General features: G+C 48.1%; 1 protein-coding gene across 12 annotated transcripts in view; it reads left to right on the top strand.

Annotated features, from left to right (window-relative positions):
- The window catches only part of PIP5K1C (phosphatidylinositol-4-phosphate 5-kinase type 1 gamma), a 77,057-nt gene that overhangs the window by 39,883 nt on the left and 20,864 nt on the right, over window positions 1-16,310 (top strand). For all 12 annotated transcript variants that reach the window (XM_075903296.1, XM_075903295.1, XM_075903298.1 and 9 more), the window contains exons 3-10: window positions 1,655-1,747; window positions 3,287-3,417; window positions 5,282-5,399; window positions 8,666-8,818; window positions 11,226-11,525; window positions 12,160-12,365; window positions 15,223-15,306; window positions 15,818-15,866. In XM_075903296.1, coding sequence (XP_075759411.1) covers window positions 1,655-1,747; window positions 3,287-3,417; window positions 5,282-5,399; window positions 8,666-8,818; window positions 11,226-11,525; window positions 12,160-12,365; window positions 15,223-15,306; window positions 15,818-15,866 — 1,134 coding nt within the window. The remainder of the gene's footprint in view (window positions 1-1,654; window positions 1,748-3,286; window positions 3,418-5,281; window positions 5,400-8,665; window positions 8,819-11,225; window positions 11,526-12,159; window positions 12,366-15,222; window positions 15,307-15,817; window positions 15,867-16,310) is intronic.

Genomic DNA, 16,310 nt, shown 5'->3' with positions numbered 1-16,310 from the left:
CCAGTGGCTTGCTGGCTCATGTTTTGGGGCCACTGGCTCTGGGCTGGCAGGCTTGGAGCTGGCACAGGCACTGTGGCCAGAGGTTTACCAATTTCGAAATAAGCCCTCCGCTATTTCAGTTGAATTTTGAAATGGCGGTTTGGCTGCGTAGACGCTGGTAATGTTATTTCGAAATAACGGCTGTGTCTAGACTACATCCCTCCTTTGACAGACTCAAAGAAATGAGTCCAGGATCTTTCGAAAAAGCCTGCCACTTTCAAAAGAACCGCGTCTAGACCACAGTTTTACTTTCAAAATGGCACTTGTTCGAAAGAGCGCCGTGACGCAATTATGCAAATGAAGCATGGGATATTTAAATCCCTGCTTCATTTGCAATTTCGAAGTGTCTAATTTACATCCCTCTGTCGAAGGAGGGATGTAGTTTAGACACAACCTCTGTTAAGAGCAATAAACATGGCTCTTGCAGCCCCCTGAGCACGTACCGGGGCTGGAAGGCAGGGACCCTGACTAAGGAACCTGCTGGCCTTAGGGCTGCCTGATGGTTTCAACAGAAATACCAGACACACTTGACACTACATCGCAATCTACATTCCATCTTATCTAGCAAATACCGGACAGTTCTAGTTTCTCAATTTTTTTCCTGAACAGAAAGCTCAAATACTGGACTGTCTAGTTCAAAACCAGACAGCCGGCCACCCTAGCTGGGCTGCTGGCTTCAGTGTAAAAAGACTGGAGCACAGTGCGGGACCCAGTGCGAGCTGGGGATCAGTGGTCCTGTCTAGCGCTGGGTCCCCCCCACACTGTGCTTCCGCTTTTAAATGTATTAAGAGCCAGCAGGGTAGTGTTAATTTTCTTTGTATTTAATTCATATTAAATAATAAGTATTGCTCCATGTTTTAGTGTATCTTCTTCCACATCTATGGACTATTTAAAATGTATATTTATATCTACGGCTTTTGTTTGTACTGGTGGGTGCACATCCACACACTGCCTCCATATTGGTGGTGCACATAAGAAATTTCAACCCATTCAAGGATGGAAAACTTTAGAGGGAACATTGGTAGGTACTTATCTGAGTGGGGTGTGTTAAAGATTGATCTGTGACTGATCACATCCCCACAGTGCCTGAACACCCCCTCCTCCCCAACATGAATTCACTCATATTCCCATTACCCCTCGAGGTGGGGGTTTACAGATGGGAACAGAGGCAGTGAAATTAAGTAACTAATTGTTTTGGGGGAGTTTGCTGGCTGCATTTATACAGGGGGGTCAGATGATCACGATGGTCTATTCTGGCTTTAGACACAGGGAGTCTGACGGAACTAGGGAAATAAACCTAGATCCAAGTCCCAATCCAAAGTCTTAACCCAAGACCATCCCTCCTGTATGTTGAGGTTCACAGTGCTGTGTATAACACAGCTGCTGGCTGTCATCTCACTTTTCATCCTGCGCGATGTGTAATGCAGGGTTTAAAGCTTGCTGGTGCCTGATAAATCCGTGTGCACTCTGCAGAGTTTTACACAGGAGTAAATGCAGCCCATTACATTCCTTATAACCACAAACCTCAGTTCTGTCTGCGCCACTGTGCCTCTTCTCTCCCTTCCACTAGCATAGGGGTTTTCACCACTTTGACCTGGAAACTTCTTTTTCCCAGGCCCCGTCATTATCAGGTCAGCCTGGAGTTGGCCAAGGAAAGAAGATAGGTCATCGAGGAGTTGATGCTTCTGGCGAAACTACCTACAAAAAGGTTCCATCTCTTACTCGAATTCTGGAGGGAAGTGGTGGGAGGTGGGACAGATTATACAGACTGAGAATCAAATGGGGGAATACAAGTGTGCTGCTGGCCAGCCACTTGGATTTGATTTCCTTGCTGTGTATTGTACTGATCTTGCAGTCTACCAGCACTTTACCACTATCATTCTCTAGAACAGGGGTTGGCAACCTATGGCTCATGAGCCAGATATGGCTCGCAACTCAAGCTCAGCCTCCCCCTCCTTCCCTCCTCAGTGGGGAGCCCATGCTCATGCTCCAGCCTCAACCCCCCTGCAGGCTTGGAGCCGGGCGCAAGTTCCTGCGGGGAGGAGGGGTGGAGAAATCCCAGAGAGACACATGGCTCTGTGAACTTTCCCCTCCCCCTCCTGTGGGAACAGCAGCACAGCCTGGAAGCTTTTCCCGCTGTTCCATTGGCCAGGAGCTTGGGACAGGAAGACTGAGAGCAGTGCGGAACTCAAAAGCAAGCAAGGGCCACCTAGACCCTGCCCCCCTCACGCCCACCCATGCCAAGACCCTACACCCCCAGCCCCCTCCCTCCTGGCCAAGCAACCTACTCCCAACCTACTCCTGCACCCTGTCTCCCACCCAGATCCTACACCCCCATCCCTATCTCACTCACTGACAGTTCTGTGCTGCACACTGGACCCCTAATTTCTGGCCCCACCCCAGAGCCTGGGGGGGGGGGGGGAACGCCACGAGATCCACTAACCCTGACCCAAAAATGGTTTCCCATCTCTGCTGTAAAAAAAGATGATGATGATGAAACCTTTTGTGCTGGACGTAATATTTACTTTATTTCAAATGAAGTTTGGTACATTAACATAAGAGTGAAAGTTCCCAGCCCCCATCTGGCCCCAGTGTCTGGCCCCGACCCTGATCCTGGGACGGGCCCTGTGGTCTGGCCCCCATCTGGCCGCAGGAAGTGCTGGTGGCAGGAGCCTCCCTGCTGCTGCAGCATGAGTAGCAGTGGAGACCATGATCCTGCTGTGGTGATCCTAGCTCAGCCCCTCGTCCAGCTACTGCTGCCTGGGTGCAGCAGCCCAGCCCCTGGCCAGGAAAGGTAATCCAGCCCCATGCTGCCTTTCCCCCAGCCCCCTGCCCTGAGCCCCTCATATACCCCAGCCTTGATTCCTGCACCCCCACGTCCACAAGCTACACCGAGCAGCGACAGAAGTCCCATTAAATAAAGTCTGAGAGTACGTTTCATTTATGCTATTATTAATCATCATGTTAATTATCAATGATATTAAGTTGTATATTTTCAGCCATGCAAATGGGTTTTCGTAGATACTGGCTCTTTGACCGTTTATTCTGAACTTGGTTGTTGGTTGGCTCTTTGATTTGAAATGGTTGCTGATCCCTGCTATAGAAGCTGGTGGCAGTCTGTAATGTGAGCCTCTTACAAAGCAGCCAGTATCTGACTTCCCACAAGGCATTGGTATGATTGAAGAGCAGCAAGCTTGCCTGTATGGGGGGCACTGATTATTCACTGATTGCTCTCTTCCTTCTCCAGACTACTTCAACCACTCTCAAGGGGGCCATCCAGCTAGGCATTGGCTATACAGTGGGGAACCTGAGCTCCAAGCCGGAGAGAGATGTCCTGATGCAGGACTTTTATGTGGTGGAGAGCATTTTCTTCCCCAGGTAAGTGGACAAGTGAAACAAAATACAGGGGCTGGCTTTTTACTTTTTGTCATGCTGATTTAAAGGGGCTTCACTTTAAATTGAGGGCCCATCTTTCTGAATAAAGTGCATTGGCATTAGAATCCATAAGAACAGCCATAATGGGTCAGACCAACGGTCCATCCAGCCCAGTATCCTGTCTGCTGACAGTGGCCAATACCAGATGCCCCAGAGGGAGGGAACACAAAAGGTAATCCTCAAGCGATCCCTCCCCTGCCCCCCACCTCCAGAGAAACAGGGGCTAGGGACACAATTCTTATCCATCCTGACTAATAGCCATTGATGGGCCTAATCTATCTAGCTCTCTTTTGAATCCCATTAAAGTTCTAGCCTTCACCGTGTCCTCTGGCAAGGAGTTCCAGAGGTTGACTGCACCGAGTGAAGAAAAACTTCCTTTTTTTGTTTTTCAACATGCTGCCTATTAATTTCATTTGGTGACCCCTAGTTCTTATGTTGTGGGAATAAGCAAATAACTTTTCCTTATTCACTTTTTCCATACCAGCCATGATTTTATAGACCTCTGTCATATCCCCCCTCCTTAGTCTCCTCTTTTCTGAGCTGAAAAGTCCAAGTCTTTTTAATCTCTCTTCATATGGGACCTATTCCAAACCCCCTAATCATTTTTCTTCCCCTTTTCTGAACCTTTTCCAATGTCAATAGATCATTTTTGAGATGAGGCGATCGTATATGTACGCAGTATTCAAGATGTGGGCAGCCCATGGTTTTATATAGCGTCAATAAGATATTTTCTGTCTTATTCTTTATCCCTTTTTTAATGATTCCTAACGTTCGATTTGCTTTTTTACTGCCACTGCATATGGAGTGGGTATTTTCAGAGAACTATCCACAATGACTCCAAGATATCTCTGAGTAGATGTAGCCATATTATATGTATAGTTGGGATTATTTTTTCCAAAGTGCATTACTTTACATTTATCAACATTAAATTTCATTTGCCATTTTGTTACACAATCACTTAGTTTGGTGAGATCTTTTTGAAGCTCTTCACAGTCTGCTTTGGTGTTAACTCTCTTGAACACCACTATCCATGCTGCAGCTCAAGAGATGGGGTTAGATTTACGATGGACTGTGATATCTCTTCTTACTGGGCTTGTCAGCCTTGAAGTTTGCTATAGAGCCCTGCAAATTCCCAAATATCCACTTTATATCTATAGGTATCCGCATCTGTGGATGTGAATCAGGATATCAGGATAGCTCATTTTTGCAGCTACGGATGTGCATGCAGATACAAACTTTGTGTCTAGAACCCTGCAAATTTGCAGACATCAGATGTATATCTCCAGGTGTCCGCATTCACGGATGTGGATATGGATGTTCGCAGATCTTTTTTTGCTGATGTAATACTAATTTCATATCCATGCAGGGTTCTTTCCATTACTTTTATAATTTGTCATCCTTTCTACCTGTCTCTGTGGCATTTTCGCCTCCAGGCGCTACAGTACTTTGTATTGAAATTGAGGAATCCTCCTAGCCAACAATATTCATTGGCCTGGTTGAGCTGTAAATGTGCAGGGTATACTAGATTCTGTATGTGAATACATCAAGCCTTGCAAACTTCTGCCTATCCTCTCTTCCCCAGGGAGTGTGTGTTTCCTTGCCAGATGGTTAAAATATCAGATCCTTTGATGTCCTGATCAGGTCCGGCAAGATCTTTGTGCCTAAGTTGGTGGCTTCTTGCGATGCCTTTTAGCAAAGCTCAGTTTGCCTTTTTCATATGTATTAGTTGTCCAGATGTAAACATGCAAGTCCATGAGGCATTAATGTGAAATAACCTGCCTTCTCTTCTTTTATCCTTTCCCTGCAGTGAAGGAAGTAACCTCACTCCAGCGCACCATTACCCTGACTTCAGGTTCAAAACCTATGCACCTGTGGCTTTTCGGTACTTCCGGGAGCTTTTTGGAATTCGTCCAGATGATTATTTGGTATGTGTGGGGTTCTTTAGTTCTCTGGGATTAATACAAGGTTTGGATCTGCCTGGCCAGAATCACAGAACAGTAGAACTGGAAGGGACCTCAAGAGGTCATCAAGTCCAGTCCCCTGCCCTCACAGCAGGACCAAACACCATCTCAATCATCCCTCATGTCTATCCAACCTGCTCTTAAATATCTCCAGTGATGGAAATTCCACAGCCTCCTTAGGCAACTTATTCCAGTGTTTAACCACCCTGACAGGAAGTTTTTTTTCTAATATCCAACCTAAACATCCCTTGCTGCAATTTAAGCCCATTGCTTCTTGTCCTATCATCAGAGACCAAGGAGAACATTTTTTCTTCTTCCTCCTTGTAACACCCTTGTAGATACTTGAAAGAAGCTATCATGTCCCCTCTCAGTATTCTCTTTTCTAAATTAAACTAGCCCAGTTCTTTTAGTCTTCCCTCATAGGCCATGTTTTCTAGACTTTTAATCATTTTTGATGCTCTTCTCTGGATCTTCTCCAGTTTCTCCACATCCTTCCTGAAATGTGATGCCCAGAACTGGACACACGACTCCAACTGAGACCTAATCAGTGCAGTGTAGAGGGGAAGAATTATTTCATGTCTTGCATTAACAGGAGTGTTGTGAGCATCCCAGAATCATGTTTGCTTTTTCTGTAACATTGTCACATTGCCGATTCATTTAGCTTGTGGTCTACTGTGACCCCTAGATCCCTTTCTGCAGATCTTCTTCCTAGACAGTCGCTTCCCATTCTGTATGTGTGAAACAGATTGTTCCTAAGTGGAGTCCTTTGCATTTGTCCTTATTGAACTTCATCCTTATTACCTCTGACTATTTCTCCAATTTGTCCAGATGAGTTTGAATTCTGACCCTATCCTCCAAAGCACTTGCAACCCCTTGCAGCTTGGTATCATCTGCAAACTTAATAAACATACTTTCTCTGCCATCATCTAAATCGTTGATGAAGATATTGAACAGAACCGGTCCCAAAACAGACCCCTGCAGAACTCCACTTGTTATGCCCTTTCAGCATCCCTGGAGCCTTGTGAACCTTTAATAACTACTCTCTGAGAATGGTTATCCAGCCAGCTATGCACCCACCTTACAGTAGCCCCATCTAGGTTGTATTTCCCTAGTTTATTGATCAGAAGGTCATGTGAGAGCATTTCAAATGCTTTACCATGATATACCATGTCCACCATTTCTCCCATGTCCACAAGGCTTGCTGTCCTATCAGAGGAAACTGTCAGATTGGTTTGATATGATTTGTTCTTTACAAATCCATGCTGGTTGTTACCTATCACCTTATTTTTTTCCAGATGTTTGCAGATGAATTCTTTAATTACTTGCTCCATTATCTTCCCTGGTACAGAAGTTAAACTGACTAGTCTGAAGTTTCTTGGGTTGTTCCTATTTCCCTTTTTATACATGGGCCCTAGATTTACCCTTTTCCGGTCTTCTGGAATTTCTCCCGACTTCCATGATGAGGAATGTAATAGTGTAACTGTTGAAACGGTTAACCAATAAGCAAGCGCTTACTGGTCACTGTAACAGATACGCGCTGCCTTCCGGCTCTGCTCCCAGAGAGTGGGCTGCCACCCCACGCTGCTGGTTCTGAATCGGGTCCCGGGACCTTGGCAAGATGCCTGCCTTGTGCATCATCCCCAGTAATAAAGATTAGCAATTTGAGAGTAGTTATAATTAGTGATGTGAAAATGAGACTAGAATCCAGCTTGCTCCCCTAGAGCTGGAATTCTAGCTCACCAGAATTCTCCTGTAAGACCATATGGGCACTGGAATGGTGCAGCTATGGCACGGCAGCTGTGCTGCCATTGTACCATAGTGTAACTGCTTCCTCTGGTGACAGAAAGGGTTTTCCAAGCCTGTAGTTAATTCACCTTTCCAAGTGGGGTAACTAGGTGATGGAAGAATTCCTTCATCCACCCAGCCATGCCCACACAAGGGGATAGGTCGGCTTAACTACGTTGCCCATTGTGAACTTTTTCCTACCCCTGAGCAACATCAGTTCAAACCTTTTGTGTAGGTCATCAGCTTTCAGTTAGTTGGCTCCTGTGTGTGTTTGCCCCTCATCTTGCTGGCAGCAAGGTGGGAGCAGATCTTCAGAAGGTGCCATTTTTATATAACTGCTTTTCTGACGAACTGCAGATATGGGCAGTGAGGACTAGAATGAGCCTGTAAGCTGGGACTGCTTGACAACAGAAATCTCCATCTGGGCTAATGCTTGCAGATTGGATGATAGTGGTTACAAACTTGGGGGAAGGAGAGAGCCTGACTGAATTCCAAAGGTCACAGATCTGATTTGCTGCCACTGCTTCCCTATTCTCTGGCCCACCATGGCAGGGAATACCTTTTTAATTATGCATGAGATAATTAAGTTGATGAAGTCTTGGATAGTTAATCCATGCAGTACTGAAAGGTATTTTCAACATGTAGTGATAGCAGTTAATGTATTGCTTTAATGTTGGTCCCCTCTGTGTTATCTGCTTTACCCTTCCTTACCTTCTTCAAATACCAGCTCCTACGGAATGGTGCCCTAACCCCATTTTTTTGGCATATGCAAATGGTTTGGGGGTATTGTATCCACACAACACCGCCTCCTCCCTTCTGCTCCTCATGCACATTCTGCTCTGGGAACTCACTGTTCAGATTTCTAGTCCCAGCCCTGTTCTCCAGGATTGGGTTCTGAATACAGGGAAGCATAATTACCACATGTCTACTGATCTATGAGTTTATAGGGGGGAGTGTTTTCCCACCTGTTCTAGCTGCTGCACTGAGGGTGTGAGGGACGCCTCTGCAAACCTTGTATCTTTAATGTTTGAGCACATGAGAGCTTTAGTCTTGGAACAGGCAATGCGTTTTGTTTCTGTCTGCCAGAGGGCTACACAACACTGATCAAGCTGGCTTGTCTCTTTAAACCCAGTCTTTCTTTCTGTGCATCTGTGGTGGCATTACAGGGCAGACACAAAACAGAAGAAGATTTAATGTTCTTGCGGAGCCTGGGTGTTGCTGAGGGCAGGCTGATTAGCTTGACTCTGTGAGCAGTCAGAGCCCTGTGTCCATCTTTGTCCTTTTCCGAACCCACCGTGAGACCTAGCCCCAGTTTAATGTTCACAATTTGCATGCTGCTTACTATCCCAGACCTCTTGATCTAGATTCCAGGGGCAGTGCTTTAGGAATGTCTGGCAGATGTCATCTTTTGGTGAATGCAACCTTGTTTTTTCCTTCCTTTGTAGTATTCATTGTGTAACGAGCCTCTGATTGAGCTGTCGAACCCTGGTGCCAGTGGTTCCCTCTTCTATGTCACCAGTGATGACGAATTCATCATAAAAACTGTAATGCACAAGGAAGCGGAATTCTTACAGAAACTTCTGCCTGGCTACTACATGGTGCGTATGAGGGCTTTGGCTTGTGGAAGGAAGGCACAGCTCACCTGTCTGCAGCCCCACAAAGGGAGATGTTTGGTAACCCAGCAGGGCTTCCCTTCCCTTCTTGCCCAGCACAGATGCTTATTGTGAAGGCTGACCTGGAACCAAATTCAGCTCCTGTAAAACCTGGAAACAGCTGAACCATGTCCTGACAAGTATTTGCCCCCTCCACCTGCTTTACTATGGTCGTATCCCAGGGTAAAAGATGGCACCTTTACTGATGGGGGGGCCTGAGAGGTGAAACTTTTTCCTCCCCTTTGTCTCCTATCCGATGCTCCCAGGTTCATGAAGACAGCTGTGTGGGTGGGAGTGTTGTCCTGCTTCTGAGCAGCACAAAGCCATGGTTGTTATGGGGGGACCCTTCCCACTATTTCCTGGATTTCCCTTGGGTGCAACTTAATGGAGATCCATTCAGCAACAGGCTGTTCTCTTGCAGTAGGTCCTGCCCCCTCCATCCCTGGTACCTGCCTGTGTGTGTAGCAGCCTGTGGCTGCGTGCTGGCATTTTCTAGCCTGCACCAAACAAGGGGTTGCTCTACAGCACAGCAGCACGGTGGGTAACAAGGCAGTGGCAGTGCACTGGCATAGCAGTGTCTTGCCAGGAGGGGGAAACAGACCAGGAACCCAGTGTGTCAGGGCAGGTAGGTGCCCTGAGTGGCAGGAAGCGGCTCATACACAGCTGCACGTTAGGGTCCATTTCCAGACCAAAAACTGCATTCAAAGGGCATAAAGTCTGCTAAGGAAAAGCACCATGCAATGGAAATACCAGAGCTGAGGCTACCCGCGTTACCTTCGCTCTGCCCCTTGTACGTGTGCACTGTGCTAGTCTCTAACTGATCTGCTTTGCTCAGGGCCCTGGACTGGGCCTGGGAAGACCTGGATTCTGTTCTTGTCTCTCCCACTGGCCTGCCAGGTGACCTCATGCAAGCCATTGCTGCTCTTGGTGCCTCAGTTTCCCACCTGTAAAATGGGGATATGATGCTCCTTTTGTAAAGTGCTCTAAGCGCTGCCAAAGAAAGGGGCTAGATAAGAGCTAGCAATTATTATTCCAAAGCACATCGGGACTTCTCGGCTCCAGAATTGTAACTGCAAATCAGTGGCTCGCTTTTGTGAAAATGGAGTTTAAACAGCTAAGTCACTTAAGAGCTTTTGAAAATGTTACTCAGGCTGAGCATGTGCAGCATGCTGGGCAGGGCTCATAGGATTAGGACAACTCAAGTGAAAGTAGTAACCAGTTTCCTCCTTGTTCCAGGAACTCTGAATGGTTGAATAATAAAAATAACTCGAGAGACTCAAACATGACTTCTCTCCCTGCTGTAAAGTGCTTATGCTGTTGTCTGATATTTTGTAAAGTTACCCCATGCTAATTGCTATGAGGGTCTCCCTGCTGCTCTTTGAAACTCAGTGAAGGTGTAAAATGAGCTGATAGACAAGTCACGAGGATGGTTGGTGCTGAGTTGTTACTCTGTCTCTGGAAAGTCAAGTTCTGCTTTCTGCTTCTGGCTGGCAGCAGTGGCTTTGCCTGGCACTGTATCTGACACGCTTAGAAAGAGAACTCGCTCCTGGGTCTGATTATGAAAGATGAGATGAAGAGGCATTAAATTTTCATACACTTGCTGTGTTTGTTTGCTTTGTTTTGTAATCTGGCAGGTTGATCTCTTTTCTCATATGGCATGCATAGACCTTTTTGTTTCCTTTTAAAAGCCTCCCAGCACTGAATAAGCAAACTGAGTTTGTCATATCATTCCTAATAACATGACTACCTAAAAAGGGCCTGCAGTGGGGGTGGGTTAACTGATCTCTCTAGCAGACTGTTTTATAAATTGACTCATTCTAAGCAGGGTAAGTGGAGATGAGTGTTTCCTCCTGGCTTCATAGAGATGTTGAAATAAATGTTTGTTCTGAGCAAGGGAACATTGAATTGGAGATCTAACAACTATGAGCTAAGGAGATTTGATATTTTAGGACTTTAAATTCCCACTAACTAGCTGTCAGAGTGAGGGTGGTGCTTACGTTTCCCTTTTCTTAGCCATGGTTTGTGGGGAAATCTCTTTGGGAGTTCCCAAACTTGGCTGTTTGCCCAGGGAGATGTTCAAATTCTGATTTCCTATAGGCAAGGCAAGGCATCGCAATCTTTCCAGTTTGTAAAGCTTAGGTGCAGCTATTTAAAATGCTTAGGGGGAGTTTGCTTGGAATCTTTCTTCTGCAGGATAGAAAAGGTAAAAATAAATTTGAGGTGTGCGAACACTGGTCTGTAATCCCTTCCCAAAGCCAGTCTGAGCATGGGTTCCGCACTGAACAAAGCAGGTGTCGTTCTTCACAGCGGCTCTTTCTAACCTGCCCTTTCTGCCTGCCTTGCCCCACTGCAGAACCTGAACCAGAACCCACGGACCTTGCTGCCAAAGTTCTATGGACTGTACTGCGTTCAGTCGGGAGGCAAGAACATTCGGGTGGTGGTGATGAATAATATCCTGCCCCGAGTGGTGAAAATGCACTTGAAATTTGACCTGAAGGGTTCCACCTACAAACGCCGGGCATCCAGGAAGGAGAAGGAAAAGTCCAGTCCCACTTTCAAGGACCTGGACTTCATGCAGGACATGCCAGAAGGCCTAATGCTGGACACCGATACTTTCAGTGCGTTGGTGAAAACGCTGCAGCGAGACTGCTTGGTAAGGACAAGAAGAACCCCGAAAGTGGGACTGACCGACGGTAGCTCTGCAGCTCTTGGCTGGCTGTAACTAAAATGGACTGTCCCATGTTAGGCTTTGGGGCTTACAGATTAATGGGCTATCTGCTGTATTCTGAGCTGAGCTTGTCAGTGCCCAGATTCCAGCAATACAGTAGATCGGGCTGCTGGAACTCTGCTGCTTGCAAAGAGCATTCACTGGGGTCCTGGAAATGTCGTGAAAGCAAATGACACTTGGCTCCCAGGGACGCCGCTTGCCATATGCTGCGGTATTCTTGGTCTTAGTCTCCAGTTCACCATCCTCAACTGGGTCCTTGGGGTGAACTAGTGACTGAGATTCTGCTTTACAGTCTGGACAGGTGATGGAGCAGAGCTGGGCATCCCACAACACGGGTGGCTGAGATCTGTTAGACCAAGCCCAAAGGACGTTGTGTTGAAACAAAGGGGAATGAACTCAGATCCGCTCTCCCATAGCTGCTAAGGAGTTGCTGGCATGAGTTCTGTGTAGCCAACATGGACAGTCCCATGCTTTTGGGTCTGCCTTTGAAGTAGCATGTGGGAACTTACTGGACTGACTTCTTGTCTAACTTGTTCTTGAACCCGATTCTAACCTGTAGGTGCTGGAAAGCTTTAAAATCATGGACTACAGCCTGCTGCTCGGGGTGCATAACATAGACCAGCAAGATCGGGAGCGGCAGACTGAGGGAGCCCAGAGCACATCTGATGAGAAGCGTCCTGTTGGGCAGAAGGCACTTTACTCCACAGCCATGGAGTCCATCCAGGGTGGGGCTGCCCGGGGGGAGTCCATAGATACAGATGACACGTAGGTGAAAATCTGGTTCTCTCCAGCTGTTGTAGTGGGAGTGGGTGGAAGCCAAAAACCAAAGTAGTAAATCCTTAGGGCTGCAAGCTCTTTGCTGTTGGCTCGAGCTGTCTGAATGACCTGTCTGTCTGAAGGAAAAGGGAGTCCAGCCACTAATGTGGAGCCTGGAGTAGTGATGTGAAATGTGGTGCTTGGCATTCGGAAACACTTACCAGTTGTTCTTTGTAATGGTTGTGACTCACCCGATAGGTGAGTGGCCCCACACTGGCCTGTAGTCACAACGCCGGTCTCAGGAGGAGCGTTTGGGGCATGCTAGCCTAGCCTGAGGAGACTAGAGTTCCCTTTCTGCCTGGATCGTGAGTCTGTCACCTTATCCCTGGGACTTCTTGCCAAGCCATACATGCCAGCGCGACCAGAGGATTTGGCCTGCTTCGCAGTGCCCTCTGCTCCGGGGTGCTGGGGTTTGGTGGGAATGGATGTGCTCAAGTGGAGCTGTGGGTGGGGGAGGCTAGCCCGCTGTGTGTTTGCACAATATCTTCTCTGTAGCTCTTGAGCCGTGAGTGGCTCTGGCAGCATTTTGTCTTTATGGCTCAGTGGGCTGGGCTTACTAACAAATGGTGGGCTTGCTCTGTTGGTCTGCTAGCGTCCGTGCTCTGAGAGACCAGCTGCTTCCCTTTGAACCGAGGGTTCTGCACGCTAACAGAGCCAGGAAATACTTCGGCATTTTCATTCTCTCAAATAACTCTTAATTCCAGTAGACCTCCTGATGGCCACGTGTTGACTTACCACGTGTTGATGCTAATTCGGGCCTGGGCAAAATACAGCCCATGGGCCAGATGTGACCCGCTAAGCCACCAGATCTGGCCTGTGGAGTCAATAGGGAGCCTCAGGCAGGCTCCCCTGCTTGCCCCACAGCCCTGCTGCTCAGAAATGTGGCTGCAGGGTGCTTTCTCCTTACAAGCCCAGAGGGGAGGGGGGAAGATTCAGACACTGTTCCCACCCCCAGCATAATCCCATTGGTCTGTTTCTGGACAGAAACTGGCCAATGGGAACTGCCTGTTTGAATAACACGCAGCCACGAAGCACAGTTACTCCTGCTCAGTTACTCACTCAAGCAAATGGCCAGACCAGCTGAAACATTTTAAGCTATGGAAGCCTTTAGCTCGGCAGGCAGGCTGGTTTGGCTGCTGGCTGGTTAGTCACCTGGCCAGAGCCTCCCTCTGGCACTCCAGCCCTTCCATTCTCCAAACTTCTGCCCCTCACTCCTGCCCTGCTACTCCGCACATCCAAACCTTTTGCCCCCCCTTGCACCCATATTCCCTCCCAGATCTGGTACCGCCATCTCCTGCCTGAGATCACAATCCACTCCTACCCTAGATCTCATCCTAAAACCCTGCACCCCAGTCCCCTGCCTGAGGTCACAACTGCCTCCTTCACCCAAACTCCCTCCCAGACTCCATTCTCTCCTGCACCCCAATCTCTTACCCCAAGCTTCATTCTGCACCCAATCTCCATCCCAACCCCCACTCCTCCATTAATACTATGGAAGAGTGCAGCCCTCGACCACTTTCCAGAATCTTGGACTGGCCCCCTAGCAAAAATTATTGCCCACCCCGTACTAGGGATGTAATAGTGTAGTTGATTCATCAATAAGCAAAAGCTTATAGGTTAATGCTATAGACTACACACATTTCCCCCTCTCCACCCCCCTTCCCTTGCCAGTACATTTTTTAGCAGGCTGGCCAGCAGCCTGGCTCAGTCTTGGTTCACACTCGGTCCAGGACCTACCCCTGCCTTTAAAGTGTATTAGGAGCTCCATTCTGGCTCATGCTGGGTCCGGGAGCTCAGACCCCCTGTAGACATAGGCAGCAACATGGGGAAGCAGCAGCCTGTCAGCAGGCGCTGCTGCCTCTGACACAGTGGCTGCTAGCCTGGCCCTCGGGGACTAGAAAATAGTTGACTAACCGATAAGAATTAATGAGGTTACTCGACTATTCAGTTAACGGATATTTAACGTCCCTACCTGGTACTAATTGCACTGCATGTTCAAGATGGGTATTAGTGGGCAGGGGGAGGGACAGTTTAAAAACAAACTTGTGCTTGAAGATTTGGGCCCAGCTTCTGTTTTTCTATGCACACAAGGCACTCTGGCTGCATTCAGGATTTATGCCATCTGTAGTCACGAGCCGACTGGCCTTCAGAAGAAAATAGGGGTTTATATCCTAGTGTTATCAAAGCATTTTGCCTGCAAAGGGCATGCCTAAGACTTGCCTCAGCACTTCTGTAGGGAGCTACTGCTGGGTGTGGTGGGAGCAAACATCCATCTTAAGAGTCAGAACGTATGTTTTTGGAGGAAGAGGATATTTGCCCAGATGCCTCCTTGAAGTGCCACACAAGTCTTAATGTTCTCCCAGGCTGCCCTAAGGAAGTGGCCGGAAGCTGCTAGCTTAGCGTATCTGCAGGGTGGCATTCACGTGTAGCAGCTAGTGCTTTGTATCTCGTTTGAGTATGAACCTACGTCCTACTGCGGGACAGGAGGCCTGACCCAGGCAGGAGAGTGCAATCACATACCTTAGCACTCTTCACGGTCAAGAGATTGACAGGGAACAAAGAACATAGAACACCACCTTCCAGTTAGACAGCAAAGCGCATTACAGACAGTGTGCGCATCCCCCGGTCCGTATCTTATAACAAAAGCTGTTGCACCAGGGACAACCTGATTTAACTACAGAATCCCCCCCCCCCCCCGTCCCGCCCCCCCTTTCTTCCCCCCCCAGATAATGTCAATCTCTTTTCTGCTCTCACATAATGCACAAGCCTCCTGGGGCATCTCCGCATGATGTTTTCTTTTCTTCAGAATGGGGGGAATCCCGGCTGTGAACGGAAAAGGAGAGCGCCTCCTGCTGCACGTAGGAATAATAGACATCCTTCAGTCCTACAGGTAAGAGGGCTTGAGCATCCACTGACCCCCGAGCTTCCATAAAACCCGCTTCTAATATTGTCTGGCGAGAGAGTAAAGCCTGCTTCAGAGAAGATGGTCTGAGAGGGCACGTGTCCAATTTGCCTCAGCTTGATCAAGGTGTGTTTGAAAGCTGTGGGATTTTCCTCCTGCTCCTTCTGAAGTTCCTATCTCAGCCACTCGTGCTGAATCTGCTTTTCTTAAAGAAAAATCTCCCCTTCCTGGAGGGGTAGTGCTGTGCGGAGGGAGGGGGGTAGCTCTTGTGCCCTCCTCACAGCTCCAGTATGTCCAGGGAGTCCTGACCTCCCAGCTGCTGGCACCTAGCAATCTGCTTCAGAGACATCGGCCCAGCTGGCTGGGGGAGAGGAAAGCTATGCTCTGCGAATGGGAAGGAACCGTGGTCGCTGACTGTCCTTTGCTGTGGGAGGGTGTGAAAGGTGGCCTGCTAGGCAAGGAGAGCAGGCCTGTGTCCAACACTCTCTCTTAAAACTAGGTTCATCAAGAAGCTAGAGCACACGTGGAAGGCCCTCGTCCATGATGGGGTGAGTGTTCGGCGCACGGCCTAGGGGGAGAAATGTTCTTGGCAAGCTGGTAGTCTGCAGGCTTTGCCTGTATGCAGTTTCGTGCCATTCGTAGTCTTTCAGCAGGTACAGCCCCAGTCCAATGGAAAGGAGCAGTTCCTCCCTCCTATACGTTTGTGGCATGGTGCTTCCATTAACCCACCCCACTTCCTCAGTTGGTTGGCCCTCCTGATTCTGTCCTTTGCTCTCTGCTGTACCAGGCCTTGGACTGTCCCAGAACACTCTCTGCAATGTTTATATTTCCACTCAGGTGAATTATTGGCCAATGGGGAATCACTTTCTACTTGTTTTCCTCTGGCATTCCACAGCAGCAAGTTGTGCTGCTGCAGAATTGACTTGAGCGGGAAATGACTCGCTCTTCAGAAACGCCTGTCGGACTTCCCCTGTAAATGGGGCGAATGCATC

This window comes from Pelodiscus sinensis, chromosome 19 (assembly GCF_049634645.1).
Source record: "Pelodiscus sinensis isolate JC-2024 chromosome 19, ASM4963464v1, whole genome shotgun sequence".
NCBI lineage: Eukaryota > Metazoa > Chordata > Testudines > Trionychidae > Pelodiscus > Pelodiscus sinensis.
This window is presented reverse-complemented; position numbering and strand designations above follow the sequence as displayed.